This window comes from Ahaetulla prasina, chromosome 2 (genome assembly GCF_028640845.1).
Source record: "Ahaetulla prasina isolate Xishuangbanna chromosome 2, ASM2864084v1, whole genome shotgun sequence".
NCBI classification, from domain to species: domain Eukaryota; kingdom Metazoa; phylum Chordata; class Lepidosauria; order Squamata; family Colubridae; genus Ahaetulla; species Ahaetulla prasina.
The window spans coordinates 97,381,229-97,401,258 of NC_080540.1; the positions used below are offsets into that span (position 1 = coordinate 97,381,229).

At 36.3% G+C, this 20,030-nt stretch overlaps 1 protein-coding gene across 1 annotated transcript in view; it reads left to right on the forward strand.

Annotated features, from left to right (window-relative positions):
• Positions 1 to 20,030, forward strand: part of FSTL4 (follistatin like 4) — a 491,346-nt gene that overhangs the window by 159,945 nt on the left and 311,371 nt on the right. The window contains exon 3 of the mRNA XM_058171598.1: positions 978 to 1,226. Coding sequence (XP_058027581.1) covers positions 978 to 1,226 — 249 coding nt within the window. The remainder of the gene's footprint in view (positions 1 to 977; positions 1,227 to 20,030) is intronic.

Sequence of the window (20,030 nt, forward strand, 5' to 3'; positions counted from 1 at the left end):
TATGCTATAAAAATACATAAATGCTATAATAAAACATATTCTGGCATTCAAAGTGCTAATCTTAGAAGCCAAATGCCCTTTTTACCAGTCAGCGTTTCACAAGTTGATCTGGAATGGATGAAAATGAATTTCAACTAAATTTGGCTAAACAGTTACAACCTGCTTCCAGACCTTTTAGTTTGACATAAGATGTTGCTGAAATGGACTTCTGATTGTGTCAGGCAGTCCTTCCATGTTCCTTCCATGATAGATATTTGAATGCCTTATCAGGGCTTGATTATAGAAAGTATTGTTCCAAGATAGCATTATTTAGCCATTTGCTTAACATTTTCTGCAATGACTGCTGTAAATTGTTTGCTCCTTAAAAAGACTTGCAGTGCGCTATTATGGATTCATCTTTGGAAAAAAAAAGTCCCATTTCTAAACTGAATGAACAAAAGATAATCTTTACTGTGTATGCTAGCGTTGCAACTTTACATATCCACAGGCTTATGGGTTTTTGTTTTGCTAATTAATTATTGATGACAATGAAAAAAATAGTAGTAACTTATATTGGAACAGGGATATATAAATACCAGGCTAATGGTCTGCCATTATTAATAAGAATAACATAAAATAACAGATTAAATAACATGGTAGGTTCCATAACAGGTTTAAAAAAATACCATATTATTATTATCTAAAATCTGATGGTGTGGAATCTTTTCAAAAAGCCTCTTCTGTTATTTCACAGTTCAGTTCTCCCATTAAAGGTCTTTTCTACCTTCAGTGGGAGACCTGTACCTTATATATTAATATATACCATATCCATGGATGCGACACTGTGGAACATGTCTTAATTCAGTATATGTTAATTGACATAAATTAATTAATGCCTGTTGGATATACTGTAATGCTCAGTTACCATAAAAGAAAAGTTTCTTCCAGTGATTCTGCTCAATTATTCATGCGGGGAATTTTTTCCCCTTCTTTTTCAGTGCTTTATGGGCAAGATGGACTCCATGCCTTATGTGAAAAAAAATATTGTGGACGGGGAAGTCAATGTATTGTGAACAAGGAGACTAATCAACCTGAATGTAGATGCATAGAAGATTGCAAACCCAGTTACATGCCAGTGTGTGGATCAGATGGCAAATTTTATGAAAATCATTGTGAACTGCATCGAGCTTCATGCTTGCAAAAGAAGAAAATTTACATTATTCACAACAAAGACTGTTTCTTCAAAGGTACGTTGCTTTTCTGTTTAGAAAATTTCTGCCATTTTTCTATGGCCTACAATGCATGATTCCATTAAGTCCAAAGGCTGAAAAGAAAGATACTCATCCATAAGTATTAGAATTAGTAATTAATTAACTTGTATATATTGTATAGTAATAATATTAATAACCAGCACTGTTTTTTTATTATTTTTTCTATAAAGTACTGAAGAAAAGCAGAAGAAAAGTAGTATAATCAATTCTTATACATGTATTTTATATATATATATATATGGTAACCATGAAGGTATTCTTTTTTTTCCTGTAATCATGTCAACTTTTAGAACTCCACATTTCTGTCTTTTCTCCAATTATGATGCTCAGAACAAATCGATTACGTTTTTCTATACATAGGCTAAGAGTGTATTTATAAGAGAAGCTGGACAAAACAAGTTTCCCCCTATTTTATAGGATTATGAGTTTAATTTGGCTGAATTCTCCATCAAACTGGGGCAGTTGAAGCTATTCTGTGTGTGGGTGTGTGCAGGTACTCATGTGTATGTGTGAGTGAAAAGTAGTTTCCTCTGAAATATTGACAATTCCCAAGTTCATGAACAATTTGATGCTTCGGAGGGATCCAGAAGGATAGCAAGTCTCTCTGGGAAATAAGGCTGTGTTGCTTTCACAAGAGTAGACAAGAATTAAATTTTCCAGTGTTGGAGCATTCACAACTTCTGCAGGCAAGTTGCTCCACTGATTAATTGTTCTAACTGTCAGGAAATTTCTCCTTAGTTCTAAGTTGCTTCTTTCATTGATTAGTTTCCACCTGTTGCTTCTTTTTCTACCCTCAGGTGCTTTGGAGAATGGTTTGACTCCCTCTTCTTTGTGGCAAACCCTGAGATATTGGAACACTGCTATCATGTCTCCCCTAGTCCTTCTTTTCATTAAACTAGGCATACCAAGTTCTTGCAACTGTTCTTCATATGTTTTAGCCTCCAGTCCCCTAATCATCTTTGTTGCTCTTCTCTGCACTCTTTCTAGAGTCTCAACATCCTTTTTACATCGTGGCAACCAAAACTGAATGCAATATTCCAAGTGTGGCCTTACCAAGGCATTATAAAGTGGTATTAACATGTAATCTTGATTCTATCCCTCTGTTTATGCAGCCTAGAACTGTGTTGGCTTTTCTGGCAGCTGCTGCACACTGCTGGCTCATATCTAAATGGTTGTCCACTAGGCCTCCAAGATCCCTCTCACAGGTACTACTATTGAGCAAGGTACCACATATCCGGTACCTGTGCATTTTGTTTTTTTGGCCTAAATGTAGAACCTTACTTTTTTCACTGTTGAATTTCATTTTGTTAGATAGCGCCCAATGTTCAAGTCTGTCAAGATCTTTCTGTAACTTGAGCCTATCTTCTGGAGTGTTGGCTATTCCTGCCAGCTTGGTGTCATCTGCAAATTTGATGAGTTCCCCATCTATCCCTCGTTCAAGTCATTGATGAAGATGTTGAAGAGTACTGGGACTAAAACAGAGCCTTGGGGTACTCCACTGCATACTTCCCTCCATGTGGATGTAGTTCCGTTGAGGACTACACGTTGAGTGCGGTTGGTCAGCCAGTTATGAATCCATCTGGTGGTGGTGCTGTCTAACCCACATTTTTCTACTTTATCTAGTAGTAGGTTATGGTCTACTTTATCAAATGCTTTACTGAAGTCCAAGTAAATTATATCGAAAGCATTCCTCTGGTCTACTAATTTTGTCATTTTGTCAAAGAATGCAATAAGATTAGTCTGGCATGATCTGTTTTTGACAAACCCATGTTGGCTTTTGGTTATTACTTTGTTTGCTTCTAGGTGTTCGGTGATTCGTTGCTTGATTATCTTTTCCAGAATCTTCCCTGATATTGAGGTTAGGCTGATAGGTCTGTAGTTTCCTGGATCTGTTTTTTTTTTTCCTTTTTTGAAGATGGGAACTACATCAGCTCTTTTCCAGTCCTCTGGCAGTTCCCCTGTGCTCCAGGATCTTTGAAAGATATAGTTCAGTGGTTCTGAGATTTCGTCTGCCAGTTCCTTCAGAACCCTGGGGTGTAATCCATGAGGTCCTGGTGATTTGAACTTGTCTAGGGTAGACAGATGTTCACTTACCATTTTTTTCCCTATTTTAACTTGTGTTCCTAATCTGTTTTTTGTGGTGCTGTTTTTCATAGGTTGGATTGTTTTTTCCTTTTGTGTAAAGACAGATGCAAAAAATGAGTTAAGTAGATCTGCTTTCTCCCTGTTGCTTGTCACCTTCTTGCCACTTTCTCCCAGCAATGGGCCAATTGTTTCCTTGACTTTTTTCTTGTTTTTAACATGTTGGAAGAAGCTTTTTTTGTTATTTTTTACTTTTGTCGCTAGCCTTTGTTCATTGTGAGCCTTAGCTTTCCTCACTTCATCTTTACAGGCTCGGGCTATTTGCTGATATTCTGCCTTAGTTATTTGCTTAACTAGACTACTTTATAATCTCAGGGTGTCTTTAATTCCACTGTTTTGGGAACGAACATTGAATGTTGCTGCAATCTGTTTTCTGCACAATGGGCTGGAACATTCAAAGAACTTTGAGAGTGTTGGAGACAAGGAACAGTTGTTTAAAATCTGTGAATTTTCTTGGTTTCCTATATAGCTGAATGCAGGTAGGAATATGCCTAGAAATTTGGATGCATAGTTACAATTAACATGCAGTTGTTTAGAAAGCTGAAATATGAAAACAATGAATATGGCAATTAGAGAAATTTAGAAAGCCTTCCAGTTGACTTTCTGCTATTTTCCCCTTGCTGCAAACTTATTAATAAGCCCCCCCCAAATAATTGACTCATTAGATCTACAATTAAGCAAGGGAAGACAATCCTCTAATGTTTCTACCTGCTTATGTTGTAAATGTTGTTATAGTTTTTCAGCCATCATGGGCTTCTCTAAACTGCTGTTTGAGCATTTGAAAATGAAAATAATTCACTCTTACAAAGCAGATGAAGTTTATATATAATCTCTAAATGTATGCAGCTAGCAATTTCAGCTGTGTGAAAAAGTATTAAAAATTGAAGTTAGATGGAACTGTTGAAGTCAAAGGAAGTTCTGGAAAATCATGAAAAATCTTTTCTAGAACTGCCTGAAAGGTCAGATCTGCAAAATGATCACTACAAATTATGTACTCAGACTTTTAGCAGACACTGGTGTAGTAGTAGTTTACAGTACAATGTTGCTTATACAATAATGGCTGTAATGGAAGAGTCACCAGAAGGAATGCTTTTGTCCACTATTGTGAGTCATTATCCAATGTATGTCAAAAACCCAACCAACAGCCTCCCTCCCCCAATGCGCGCACACACGCACACACACAAACAAACTCACAACTTGATAAAATCAGTATCTTGTTCATCCTGAAAAGTTTTGAAACAAAGTATTTGGGCCTGATGAAACAAAACTAAGCTGTCCAGTGATAACACAGAGAATACATTTCTATGGAGAAAAAAGGGTGACACATTTAAAGAAAGTATTACTAAACTCAGGGATAGCTCTACTGTGCTTTGGGATAGTGTGGCAACCAGTGCCTAAGAAATATTGTATGGATAGAGGGAAGCATGGATCCAACTAATTATAAAATTTAATGTTCCATAATCAGTGAAGAAATTGAAGCTGAAAAAAGATTGACTTAGTTCAGGAATACCTCCAGCTCAAGCATGAGGAATTTACAGAAAAGGAAAGGACTTCTCAGTTTGCAAAAAGGTTTTAGAGTCCAGTATCTCTTTTAGAGTCCAGTATCTCTGATATCCTTACTGTTGGATTCATTAATCCAACATTTAATTACATTAAATTAATTAATTAATTAAATTAAATTTATAATTTAATTTAATTTATCCTTAGGCTGTCTACTGTTGACCTCACCCCATTCCTAAGAGGTCGGTAAGGGGCGTGCTTAAGTGCACAAACGTGTCTACCGTCCCTGTCCTACTGTCTCCTTTTATTTGTAACAATTTCATGTATTCATAATCATGTTTATACTTATATCTGTTATCTTATATAGGCTTGACAAATAAAATAAAATAAAATAAAATAAAATAAATAAATAATAATAAAATAAAATAAAATAAAACTTTCAGTGGCTGGCACTTGCAAGTATTTATTTCAAATACTGTAGCCTGTGTCTGCAAGATCTAATTGAATGTAACATTTGTCAATTTGGGAGTGCTGAAAAATAATAATACAAAAGTAAACAACTCAGATTGAAATAATAAATTACCAAAATTCTTGAAGGAAATACTTCAGAAAGAAGAGAGGGGGGAGGGAGGAGATAGATAGATAGATAGATAGATAGATAGATAGATAGATAGATAGATAGATAGATAGATAATAGACATTTTTGAATCTTTGATAAACTGATGGATATTTAAATGAGATTTAATTTGCTTATGTGTATCAGAGTAAATTGTTTCATTTTGAACCTGTCTTCTCATCTTTAAATGTTTTTGTTAAGTGTTATAAGAGTGCCTTCCATATTTCACTTCAACTAAAGCAATGGATTTGTAATTATAGGTTTGTAACATACTTAGAATTAATTTAGTAATTAAATATAGGCACTCATTTCTCTCTGTGTTGTATTGACGTGTCATGGGAGTACTGGAGATTCAAGTTGTACTTTAGTGGTAAAAGGTACTTCAATTAATTCTACTAAACCTACTTCCATAAATGTATAATCAATGCAAAACTCATTTTTATCTTCTTATAATAAGATATATGAATGAATATGATTCATTAAAAATGTCCAGCTACTTATTATAGCCTAAACTTGATAAATACAACCAATTTATTTAAATTATTAAAAGTGCCCAAAATTAAGGTTAGAGCTGCATTTCCTTGTTAACCTTCAGACATATTCTATGGATCCATAATGGTCAGCAGTTTGTGCATCAATTAATTTTCCTGTTAGAGCCAAGTAACCATTAGTCAGTAAGAATATATCAGAGTAAGTGCAGTCAGAGCCAAAAGAATTTACAACAGTGTAGGGCAGTTTAAAGTAATTGAATTTTAATCTGGGGAATGGAATCATATGGTGCCTCCCACTCTTAAGCAGTTTGTCATAAATATGCATTTGCAAGAGTAATAATTGTACAAGCTATATTTGTATATAAAATTATAGTTGTCAAATGTCTAAGAAATCTAATTCTGAAAATCTATTAATTTCACTTTTTACACCTTCCCTATTTTGCATATCTATGGGTCTATTTAAAATGCCTTTAATTGCAGAATATTCCTGGAAGAGTTATTGGCAATGGAAAAGACTGAGATAAGAATGAGTTAAGAGTGAATCTTGTAGTGTGTTGGTTTATATCAAGTAATTATATCCCACCTGACCATCACCAATTTTGTGAGAATTCATAATAAATATTTATTAAAATATGACATTTATTGTTCCAAAAGGAAAAAAATACAGGGTATTAGCAGAAGAAAAAAAAACACCTTTTCCCAAAAATAAGAAAATATATTAAAATTAAGAAACAGATGTCAATTTAAATAGCATGTAAACATTCCACACCAAAGCCTTTCCCCAATTTCAAAGAAATTGCTATTGAGAATGGGAAATGGTCTTCTGGAAAAAAAAAGTTTTAAGAATAAAGATCTTATCTCAAGATTCAATGAAATTGCTTGAGGGAGGTTGAGGGTTACACAAGAACTTCTTCAAATATCAACAGATGGGTACATTTTCCCAGAAAAAACGATTGTTCAAATATCCCTGTCCCAAACTATTCAAAGGTTTAAGAGCCATCATTTGTTGTTTTGAATCTACCAAAAAAAAAAAAGGAAGGAAGACAGTGCAGCTCCTTCCACAGGTAGTAATGTTCAACTCTTAATGAGTCTACTTGTTACAATTATATAATTGTAAAAAATATACAGTTAATCAGTGGATTAACTGTATAATTGCATAGAATTGCCTCCAAAAGTTAGTGCTCCATCACTGGAGATTGGACAACTATTTGTCTGAAATGGTATAGGATCTCTTTCTTGAGCAGAGGGATGGACTAGAAGACCTCCAAGATTCCTTCCATTGTTCTGTTATTTAACAAACAAGGGAAGCAATTTATAACTAAGGAGAAATTTTTTGAAAGAACAATTAATCAGTGGAATGACTTGTCTCCAGAAGTTATGGGTGCGTCTACACTGGAAGTTTTAAAGAAGAGACTGGACAAACATTTGTCTGAAATGCTATAGGATTTCTTGCCTGAGCAGGTTAGGCTAGAAGACCTCCAAGGTCCCTTCCAACTCTGTTTTTCTGTTCTGTTCTGTTCCATTCAGAACTATTGCATTACAAACCAGTTGTAAAATCCAAATATTCTTTTTAGACGAACTAGTCCAAAATGAATATTGATGTAACTTAGATGATCTGACATAGCAACCAGATGATAGAATCACTACATAAGGATTTCTGTAAGACAACACAAGTTCTAATGTATGAATTCTTATATATGTCAGGCTTGATATTGTCTGATAGAAGGCCATGAAATTCTTAAAGTCTTGGGGTTTTCTGGAGTCAGCCTAGGAATATAGGAATCCCCCAACACCAAAATGTGGGGGTTCTGTATCACCATCCTGGAGACCAGTTCCAGGTGAATTCCTGCTGAGTAGCAAAGCGATTGGTACACTACGAATCCAAATCTTGTCTCTGTATCCTAATATTGAATATATGAAGTCACATCCCAATACCTAAGGAACAGAATCCCTGACCACAGATAAGATATTCCTTAGGAACCAAATAATGCCCTCAACCTAAACAGTGAGACTGAGTCCAAATCAAAAATCTAGCTAGGAGCAAAACAATATTGTCATCATAACATAGCCACGTTTTCATAATACATGCCACATCTGCTGCCCCATTCACACCAGATGAACATCATTTTATTGCAGACAGATCTAACATTAAAGCATCAGCACCTGAGACCAAGGGCACTAACAGTACAGCCACTGGCCTCCCAGAATGTGCAAACTAGCAATAACAATAGCTCTTATTTATTTTTATTTTATTTATTTATTTTGTCAATCACATATAAGATAACAGGTAAAAGTATAAACATAATTTGGATACATGAAAAGAGTAAGTTTAAAAAAAGGAATGTTAGGAGAGGTACAGTAGGCACATGGGTGCACTTATGCATGCCCCTTACAGACCTCTTAGGAATGGGATGAGGTCAACAGTAGACAGTTTAAGCTTAAAGTTTTGGGGCTTTGGGGAAGAAACTTGAGAGTCAGGTAGTGCATTCCAGGCATTTACCACTCTGTTACTGAAGTCATATTTTCTGCAATCAAGTTTGGAGCGATTTACCTTGAGTTTGTATCTATTATTTGCTTGTGTATTGTTGTGGTTGAAGCTGAAGTAGTCATTGACAGGTAGGACATTGTGGTAGATAATTTTATGTACTATGCTTAGGACAGATTGAAGTCTGCGTAGTTTTAAGTTGTCTAAGCCCAAAATTTGTAGTCTGGTGGCATAAGATATTTTATTGCAAGCAGAGGAGTGAAGGACTCTTCTTGTGAAATATCTCTGGACTTTCTTGATTGTATTTATGTCTAATATGCAGTGCCGGTTCCAGACAGATGAGCTGTATTCAAGGATTGGTCTAGCAAATTTTTTGTATGCTCTAGTTAGTAGTACAATATTACCAGAGAAGAAGCTACGCAAGATTAGGTTAACAACTCTTAGTGCCTTTTTGGCAATGTTGTTACTTAGACTTATATAGCACTTTACAGTGCTCCCTAAGCGGTTTACAGAATCAGCCTATTGCCCCCAACAATTTGGGTCCTCATTTTACCCACCTCGGAAGGATGGAAGGCTGAGTCAACCTTGAGCCTGGTGAGATTTGAACTGCCAAATATAGGCAGCTGGCAGCCAGTAGAAATAGCCTACAGTACTGCACTGCGCCACTGTGGCTTAGGTTAGAAGTTGAGATTACCACCAGTCTGAAGTCTTTTCTTCCCCTAAACTACCATATTTACATATGGATTCCACACACCCTTTCCATATAATTGCAGTGAAAGTCAGGGATGAAATTCACTTACCTTCCCTACCAGTTCGCAAATGTGCGTGTGCATGCACAGAGGTTGAAAATCGTCACCAAAAAAGGACATCATGACATCCGCGCAGGTGGACAGGGCTTCGTGCAATCGGCCCTACCATATTGCACGATCTGGATAGAACCGGCTGAATTTCACCCCTGGTGTAAGTACTTTACCCTCCAAGTGTCCTCTTTCTAATTCCTGAGCAACTCAGGCTTCACCCTTATTTACCTTTCACTTCAAAACCTCCTATCTTCTGACTCTTCTCACCTGCAGTTAAGATCTCAGACTCTGCAAATCAGTGCAGAAAGTTTGACTGATTATAAAACCAAATAGACTCTGTGAGCCTCTATCTCCCAAATGAGGAGCTTGTTTTTATAACATTTTATTACAGTAAAACATTGAATCTAAAGAGTGGATAATATACAAACTATATTATTGCGGACTGAAATATATATATATATATATATATACATTTCAAGTAATAATAAATAATTTTTAGACTTTTGAACTGAAATGCACAAGTAAATATAAGTCCCCACAGCAATAAGTGACTAATTCAGTCATAATCCTTTCTTAGACTGCATTTTGCCTTACATGAGATTGATATTGATGGTGCTTCCTTTAATCAGAAAAGTGTACTTATTAGAATGCAGTTAAATATGATTGGTTGTTGAAGGATTTAGGAAACTAACTTGATGAAATAAACCTTCAATTTGTCCAAATGGAATTGGAATTTTGATTATCTTCAACATTTTCTTTGGCTCAGTTTTTGTTAACTCCGATAACACATATCCAACATTCCACAAACGAACCAGCAATGACTATGATGATTTAACTCATATAGATTTCACAGAAGACAACGTTGGTAAAGCTCTTCACAACTTAAAACCATCGCTTTCTATTGGACCTGATGGTCTATGTGCATATTTCTTAAAAAAACTTTCCATTAATATAGCTGAACCCCTAAGTATTATCTTTGATAAAGCTTTCACTACCAGTTCTCTTCCCAAACTTTGGTCACTAGCCACAGTCATCCCCATCTTCAAAAAAGGAGACCCCAGCTTAGTCGAAAACTACAGACCGATCTCCCTTTGCTGCGTCACCTGCAAAGTCATGGAATCTATCATCAATCAATCCATTACCTCACACTTAGAAACTAACAACCTACTCTCCAACAAACAATTTGGTTTCAGGAAAAAGTTATCATGTAACTTACAACTTCTCCACTGCCAAAACATATGCACTTCAAATCTAGATCAAGGCAAATCAATAGATGCAATCTACATAGACTTCTGCAAAGCTTTTGACTCAGTAGTACACGATAAACTTCTCCTTAAACTAACATCCTATGGCATCTCAGGACCCCTCCACAAATGGATATCTGCTTTTCTGTCTAACAGACAACAAGTGGTCAAAATTGGCAATGCTTTATCAAATCCTGTTCCTGTCAAGAGTGGCGTTCCTCAAGGCAGCGTCCTTGGACCAACACTCTTTATTCTATACATTAATGATCTTTGTGACCATATCTCAAGTAATTGTGTTCTCTTTGCTGACGATGTCAAACTATTTAACACCACAGACAACACTTCTATCATTCAAAACGACCTTGACCATCTAACCGCTTGGTCTAAAATTGGCAGCTCAAATTTCAACCAGCAAATGCTCAGTCTTACATATAGGAAAAAGAACTCTAAAACTAAGTACATACTAGATGGACATTACCTTACAGACGACCCCATCCCGTTAAAGACCTTGGAGTTTTCATGTCAAATGATCTAAGTGCCAAAGCCCACTGCAACTACATAGCAAAAAGCTCTAAGAGTTGTAAACCTAATTTTGTAGCTTCTTTTCCAAAAACACCACACTACTAACCAGAGCATATAAAACATTTGCTAGACCAATTCTAGAATACAGCTCACCTGTTTGGAACCCTCACCACATCTCTGACATCAATACAATTGAGCGTGTCCAGAAATATTTTACAAGAAGAGTTCTCCATTCCTCTGAAAACAACAAAATACCTTATCCCACCAGACTTGAAATCCTAGGCTTAGAAAACTTGGAACTCCGTCGCCGACAAGACCTAAGTTTAACTCACAGAATCATCTATTGTAATGTCCTTCCTGTCAAAGACTACTTCAGCTTTAATTGCAATAATACAAGGGCAACCAATAGATTTAAACTTAATGTAAACCGCTTTAATCTAGATTGCAGAAAATATGACTTCTGCAACAGAATCATCAGTGCTTGGAATACTTTACCTGACTCTGTGGTCTCTTCCCATAATCCTAACAGCTTTAACCAAAAACTTTCTACTATTGACCTCACCCCATTCCTAAGAGGACCATAAGGGGCGTGCATAAGCGCACAAACGTGCCTACCGTTCCTGTCCTATTGTTTTTCTTTTCTTCTTCCTATATATGTTTATATGTGTATATACTATATAATCTCTTTGTATGATGTTGTGACAAAATAAATAAATAAATAAAAATAAATAAATCATGGGGATTTTACAAGGGGATACTGTTACAGTTATAAATGTAAGGGCTGGTTGTAGGTCACTTTTTTCAATATCATTGTAACTTTGAATGGTTGCAAAACAAATAGTTGTAACTTGAGAACTACTTGTATCTAGGACCAGGGGTATGCAAAACATCTTGAATTCACACCATTTTAAATTACCTTTTTTTGAGTCCCAAACAGTTGTTTCATAATTCCCTGTGCCATTTTGGAAATGTTTTGTATTTGAGACAAGCTGTTCCAAGCTTTGAAACATTTCCAAAACAATGTTGCGAAACTCAGAATTCAAGATAGGATGAATCCAAAGCATTTTGAATACTACTGATGGGGACTTATTTTGTTAATACTGAAAACACTGGAGCCATGATCTAAAAAGGAGAAATCAATGCATTGGTTTCTTCTTATGTATTTGTTTGCATTGTTACTGAAATAATTGATTTCCATTTGAAAAGGAAGTCAAAACTAGAAAGGGAAATCAGAAAGGATTAGTTTACCCACATCTCTATAATCCTGCATTATACGGGATTAACTAAATTGTTGTTCAGGATGAATGGTGTTAATTCTTAATGCTCAGGCACACTCAACCTACTCAGACGTTTTTGAAAGACTTGAAGCCACTAAAATAAACATTGATAGGTGATAATGAATGTTTTCTTTGTGTATTGCATTAACACTTGCAATGAGAGATGAAATTTACTACAGGGAAAGTGGGAAAATCAAAGTAGAAAATGTTAGTTGAGGTAGGCACTAACTGGTGTTTCTTTGAGAATATTTGTCATATTATTCAGCACCCTCATGAAATGCAAGACTTGTAATTTACAAGGAAGAATAACATTCTGACAGTATACTAGACATTAAACCAAAACCTGGCACATTTAATTACTTATTAGAGTACTACTAAAATCTTTCAGTTACTTTGTTCCTGTAATGTGATTTATATTGGCCTGCTATTTAAAACAAAGCAGAAATGACAATTGATGCATACTGTAGCCCAGGGGTGAAATCTACTTACCTTCCTTACCAGTCGGAATGCACACTCGCCATGCGCAGACCTTCTGTGCATGCGCAAAACCTTCTGTGTATGCACAGAAGGTAAAAAATATATTACTTCCTAATTAAAACCAGGAAGTAATGACACTTGGGCAGATAGCCGGAGCTTCACTCTGCCATTGCTACCGGATCGCCGAACCACCAGCCACAATCACTACCAGATTGTGAGATCCGGTCAGAACCGGGAGCATTTCACCCCTGCTGTAGCCCCTGAAATCTTATAACAATGCCCCACAACCTTTTGGGCATCAGGGACCAGATCCATGGACAGAGATTATTCCATGGTCCAGAGAGGATGTGATTTTGTATACTGCCTATATCCCACAGATGGAGCTTTGCTTGTTTGTGCTGTCCGGTTTCTGGCATGCTGCGGCCTGGTGCTGGTCCATGGACTGGGGGTTGGGGACCCATGTGTTATAGGGCTTAAGATTCCCTTTCTATTAAATCTATTTTGCATCATTTGTACTAATATCTCATTTGTTTCCAATCAAGTTTAAGATACACTGCTGGCATTAGGCTTTAATGTGTAAATAGCTTGGACCTCCCCTTCAGATAGCTTGATGGATGGTTACTATAATAGTCCACCACTATAATAGCCAAACTGTAAGATGAACAAGTGAGGTCCTGTTGTCTAGTTTCTGAAAGGTCAGAGAGAGATGGGCAAGCAAGTGGCTTATAACTTTTTGTTAACTTTAAAAAGATGTTACAGCAGTCTACAATTCAAGTAATTAAATGAAGACTAAAATAAGTATTTTGGCATATTGAGCTTTTTATATTTCTTTCTTATATTGCTTCCTTAGTTGAGAACTTGTTCCTCAGCTTACTTATACATTAACTATTTGTTGTTTTTATGGCCTAATGATTCATTTTATCAATAAAGACTGCAAATCATTTCAAGAAGTAAGTTAAAATAATTTGGTTGATAGGCTGAACCCTCTAAAAAATGTTGTTCGTCTATCTTCACTTCCATAGGAAACTGAGAATAAAGAATTTTGCATGCATTTTGGTACTTCACAGAATCAAGCATTGCTGGTAGTTTAGCAGTTTTGTCTTATGTACTGAAGAGGTTAAACATTCATGGCACAATTTTATTTCTGTTCTTCCTGCAATGTTAAATTATGGTAATTAATAATATTGGTAAAACAACTTATGTTATAATTAACCTACTCTTAACCTACCTAATTTATACCTATAAGTATCTCCCTGTGACTTAGACATATATTCATGCGAGTGAGTTTGATTAAGGTTGGGCTTATTGTTAAGTAAATATATTTTGGTTTACTCCATTTGTCATTGGACAGATTTAAAAATGTATTGTTACTTGTAGCTGTGTGGGTATATGCATGAACCGTTACAGGTCAAGTATTGTGAAAAAGTTTTGTGATTATGTTATAGCAGTTCAAACAAAATAAGTAATGTAAGGCCTGAGTGAATAATATTATAGACTTCTTTAAATCTGGTTGATTATAGAAATATTATCTGACAGACTGAAGATAATATAGGATAAATTTTAAAATACTTTCAATCATGAATAGATATGAAATCCTAAAAACCAACTGAACTATCATATTGGGCCTACCCTGAAAACTTAAAAATGGATCAGGAAAAAAGATACTCAGGTCTGCTTATTTGACAAGTCATACCGTTACTGAATTCAAAGATGAAGATGATTTTTGAATGTAGTTATCACACACACTTACACATTTATGTGTTTACATACACACAAACACATACATATATACATACATGCTGCATATATTTTCATTGTTGCTTTGATTGATGATAAATTGGTCATTTTGAAAAGGTTCATTGGTCTCCTATTTGAAAATTAAAATACGCTTCGGATATTTTTATTTGCCAAATTTCTTCTTATAGACTGAAATATTCTTTCAGCCCTGTTTATGAATTCACTGGAAAATATATGTATGAACTTCAACTTACAACCACAATTGAGCCCAAAATTTCTGTTGCTAAGTGAAACATTTGTTAAATTAGTTTTGCCCCATCTTATGACCTGCTTACCGCAATGAGTAAGTGAATCACTGCTGTTGTTAAAAGTAGAGATTTTCGGTCATCCATCCAGGTCATAGTTGTCCCAAAGGTGCTTTTTCACAAGGCAACTGGACTTTATTTCTCTGAAGACATTTCTCTTCTCATCCAAGAAGCTTCTTCAGCTCTGACAGGATAGTGGAGAATGGAAGGATTTATATTCCTTGCAGACAGTTGGTCATTTGCATCCTTTTAAAGGGTCGTTCTTTAGATATGAAGAAGCTTCTTGGATGAGAAGCAAAATGTCTTCAAAGAAAAAACAAGAAAATCCAGTTGCCTATGAAAAAGCAGCTTTGGGACGCTGCAGTTAAGTTGCTAACATGGTTGTTAAGTGAATTTGGCTTCCCTATTGACTTTGCTTGTCAGAAGGTCAGTAAGGATGATTGCATAACCCCAGGGCACTGAAACTATCATAAGCCAGCTGCCAAGCGTCTGAATTTTGATCATGTGAATGTGAGATGCTGCCACAGTCATAAGTGTGAAAAATGGTGATAGGACATTTTTTCAGTGCTGTTGTATCTTGGAATGGTCACTAAATGAACTGTTGTAAGTCAAGGACTACCTTTACCAATATATATTCTTGTTTGAATATAATTTTAAAACAATATTTTCCAAAGAAAATGAGGGTTTCTCGTATATTTTTTCAAATGTACCCTTTTTTAGTTGCAAAATGCAGTACAAGAATTCCACGATGTGGAGGGTTTTATATACATGGATCTTTCAGATCCTTCTGTATACAGTAGCAGTGAGTCCAGCATTGGAAGATGATATGAAAATTCTGATTGACCCAATTTTTTATTCACCCCTAAAAATATCTCTTCCATGGCAGCTGAAAAATGCAATCTTAGAATGAAAATGTAAACAAAACATTTTTGTTTCTCTGATAAAAAATGAGCTGTATTTTATCCCACTCCCATCCAAATACAAAAGCCTTATATCAGCCTAATTTGATAGTTTGAGCTAAAGATATATTTTAACTAAAACTGAGACTTAATTAACTTGCACTATTGCTCATCAATTCAGAAATCAATCCAAAATGCATAGTTGCTCAGTTTTTTGCTTTCATTTTGATAGTTGTATCCTACAAATACTCGGTTAATGATTGTTCATTCAGCAACTATTCAAGGTTGTGACAACGCTGAACGAGTAGTACTTACAACCAATCCTGAAAGTTCCTATCTAGCACCCCCAGAGTCATGTGATCATGATTTGGGTGCTTGACAACTATTTCACACTTGTGATGGTAGCAGAGTTCTGTGGTCATGCTATCACCATCCGTGACTTTCTCAGCTAGATTTCCCCAAGTAAACTCAATGGGAAGATTGGCAACAGAGGTTGTATGACTCTTCTGTGAATCACTCCCACTGCTTTGTCTCTCTGAGACGTATGCTATGCTCTATATAGCACATGCCTTCCACCAGAACTCTGCCCCACTTACGCTCTGCAACATACACATACTTGACTGGCTGCATTTGCTCTGGGCTACAGCAACTCCTCCCCCACCTAGTCATACTTGTATGGTACCACTATCCAGTTATTGCTGTCCTACCTGTCTGGCTGCACTCCATTAGCATTCACCCATCCACTGGCCTGCTTGCAATATGCTTGTGACTTTTGACTTCCTACAGGCTTCCCCATTAACTTTGCTTGCTGGAAACCAGCAGAAAGGGGCAAGCTGTGGTCATATAAATTACTGATCCAATCATCTTTTAATGATGACCAATGGGAACTTGCCATCACTAAGCAACATGGTCCTATGATGTCACACTTTAAAACCACATTGTTTAGTGCAGTTGTGGAATTCAAATTTTTTTACTACTGGTTCTGTGGCCGTGGTTTGGTGGCCGTGGCTTGGGTGTGGCAGGGGAAGGATACTGTAAAATCTCCATACCCACCTCACCCCACTAACTTGCTTTTCAGCTCCATGTGCAGAGCAACAAAACAAGACCCAGACAATCAGCTGGGATTTGACCAGCTGGGACTCAGGAGGCAGAGAATAGATGGGGGGAGGGGCGCTCAGAGGTGGTATTTGCCGGTTCTCCGGACTACTCAAAATTTCCACTACCGGTTCTCCAGAACTGGTCAGAACCTGCTGAATACCACCTCTGGTTTAGTGACAGAAATTCCAGTTCCAATTCCCATTGTAACCTGAAGACTACCTGTATTCATTTTATTTTTTTTAAAGGACTGTTTTTAACAATCAGTGCTATTACCCATCTGAGCAAATGTATCACATTTGAGCCAAAAATGATGGAAAAAATGGAAAACTTCTTTAACTCTATTCTGCAATATAATATTATTCCTTTGTGATAGAAGTGTTTCATGTGAAATTCAGATTATTTGTTACCAATACTGAAAAGCTACTCAGTCTCCCTGATCATCTCATGTGGAATATATTGGTTATGACAAATGTGCAATATCCAGTGTAACAGGCTTTCAAAACCAGGAAGATTGTTGTCTCTCCTCATTAGATTAGGAGTAATGCAATTGGTGGTGGTTTTTGTTCACAAACATTTTTCAAAAAACAAAACAAAACCCTAAAGTAATTATATCAAGGTACACAAAACCTGATGTTTATTAAATTCTATACTACTCAAAAAAAATGCAGCATCCTTCTTTGTGTATTTTATTAAATATATTTGGATGGCAATATGAACGGGCAATTTTTGAATGATGAATATTAATGCAAATTCCATCATTTAACTCAGTTTTGTACCAGAACAGCCAGTATGTTAATTCAAAGTTACAAGAACCACTTGTATTAATACAATTATCATTTTGCCCAGAGATCAGTACAAGAAATTATCTCTGTCCCATATTTTGTCTTTCTCTGAATATTTTTTTTATTTTATATTCACTATATAGTTACCCAATTACAGACTTTCTTCAAGTGAAAAAAGAAAAGTACAACAGAGCAAAAAAGGAAAATAAAATGAAACATATTTATTTAAATTTATTATAGATGTCCACCTCCAATTGACTCAGGTTGCTATACAAAACAATCCACAAAATCATCCCAGACTAGACAATCCAAAATAATACAGATCAAACAAAACAGAACATGTCCCCCAGAGTACAAACAATATATTAACTCCAAGGCTAGGCCTAAAGCCAGGTTTTAAGAGTTTTCTGGAACCTTAGGAGAGAGGGCATAGTCCTTATCCTTGGGGTGATGTTCTTCAAGATGGGAGGGGCCCTGATGGACAAAGCTTCCTGCTCTCATGAAATAATATTTAATAGAGAGGACCTGGAGCATATCCAATCTGCCAGAATATTCTGAGTGGACAGAAACAATTAGAAATGAGTGGTCCCTCAGAAACCCAGACCTTATGCCATATAGGATTTTGGAGGTAATAGCCTCTTGAGTTTCCTTCAAAAATCAAATGGCAACCAATATAGCTCACATAGCAATAGTGACACAGGAGCACACTGACAAGAACTTATTACTGTTCATGTTGCAGCATTTTGAACCAGATGTACCTTCCAGACGGTCTTCAAGAGCAGACCTATGTAGAACATATTATAATAATCCAGTTGTGAGTAATCAGGGCATGAGTAACCATCTGAATTTAGTTTTGACAAACAAGGAAGTTGTTCTTTAACAAAGAGAGGAAAGCCCTGATTGAAATCATTTCAAGGCCAGCAAATTTTTGGCACTGACAACTTGCTTATTTCTGCTGTTGTTACAGCAATTTGTTCACATTTTGGAGGGTTCTTACCAATGAAAGAAAATGATTAGGATTGGCAAGACCGATCAAGGGGAAGACTAAGATTGCATAACTGGATGGATCAAAGACAGTATTGGAAGGAGCTATCAGTGGTTACAATAGACAGATGAGGATGGTGAATATTTGGCCATATAGACCATGGGTGATAAGACCAACTCAATGGTCCTAGTTAGTCACAGAACAATTCATTACAAAGAGTAAACAAGTCAAGGGGAACGTTTTCTGCTGATATCATTTCTAGGAGAATTTAGCTTTTAAATGTTGGTTGGAAGTACTGTATTTTCCTAGGACTGACAAAAGGTGGACACTTTTATTAGAACTGATGAATGATATAGGTTTGTGTATGCATTTATTTATGCAGAAAATCTATAGTTTTGTTTGGTAAAAAGCAAAATGGATAGAAAAGCTATTAGATAGGAGAAATGAATACCTGAGCAGCAGGAGCCAATGTTATTCAAGAGACCAAAAATAAATACTATTTATTGTTTTATTATATTTTATTCAGTTTAGACACTGCCTGACTCCAACTGGGAGGTGGACCAATAGTAATGTAAAAAACAATACCAATCAAAGCAAGATGGCATTTATAAACTACATACAAATAGAAAATAAAAACAATAAATATACCCAAGGGCCTCATTTCTTTCACCCCAAGCTGACAGAACAACAAAAAAACGAGGTTTTTTTGGGAATGTCATCAGGGTAGAAACTGTACAAATCTCAGAGGAAACTTCATTCCAGAGGGCAGGTCCCCTAGTTGGATGATACTTTCCCTCAGTTTGAAAAGATAACACTGCTTAATTGAGGGGACCATACCATATCCACCAAGCCACCCTGTACTGAAATGGTAGGAAACATGGAAGACAGGCATTCTCACAAAAGCTAAGCCCTGGTGCCATGCAGAACTTTACAGCAGCATTTTGAATCACAGCTGGAGCAAACTGGCAACCAGTGCAGCTCACAAAGCAGAGGTGTCACATTGGCATATTGAGTCACACCCATCCTTTCCCAGTGCCACTCTATTCTGGATCAGCTGAAGCTTCAGAATGGGCATCAACAGTAGAAGAGAAAGCAATCTTTCAGATGACAAAGGCATGAGAGACTCTCTGAAAGGCTTCCAAATCCAAGAAAGGGCACAATTGGCATATCAAATGGAGGTGAGTGAAGGTCCCAGTAGCCGCAGCTGCTATCCATTCTTTGATAAGAGGTGTGAGTTCAAGGTTCTTGAGTTTAAACCTTTTGGAAAGTTAGATAAAAGCTATCTCTAGTCAAAGACTGGATGGAAATAGGAGCTCTACAACACAGTGAAGGAGACCCTAAGTGCTAATACTGAACTGAAAAAGGTAACAAATGCTTAGTAGTTCCTTCTATTTAAATTTTGTAGTCTGTTTCTACATGC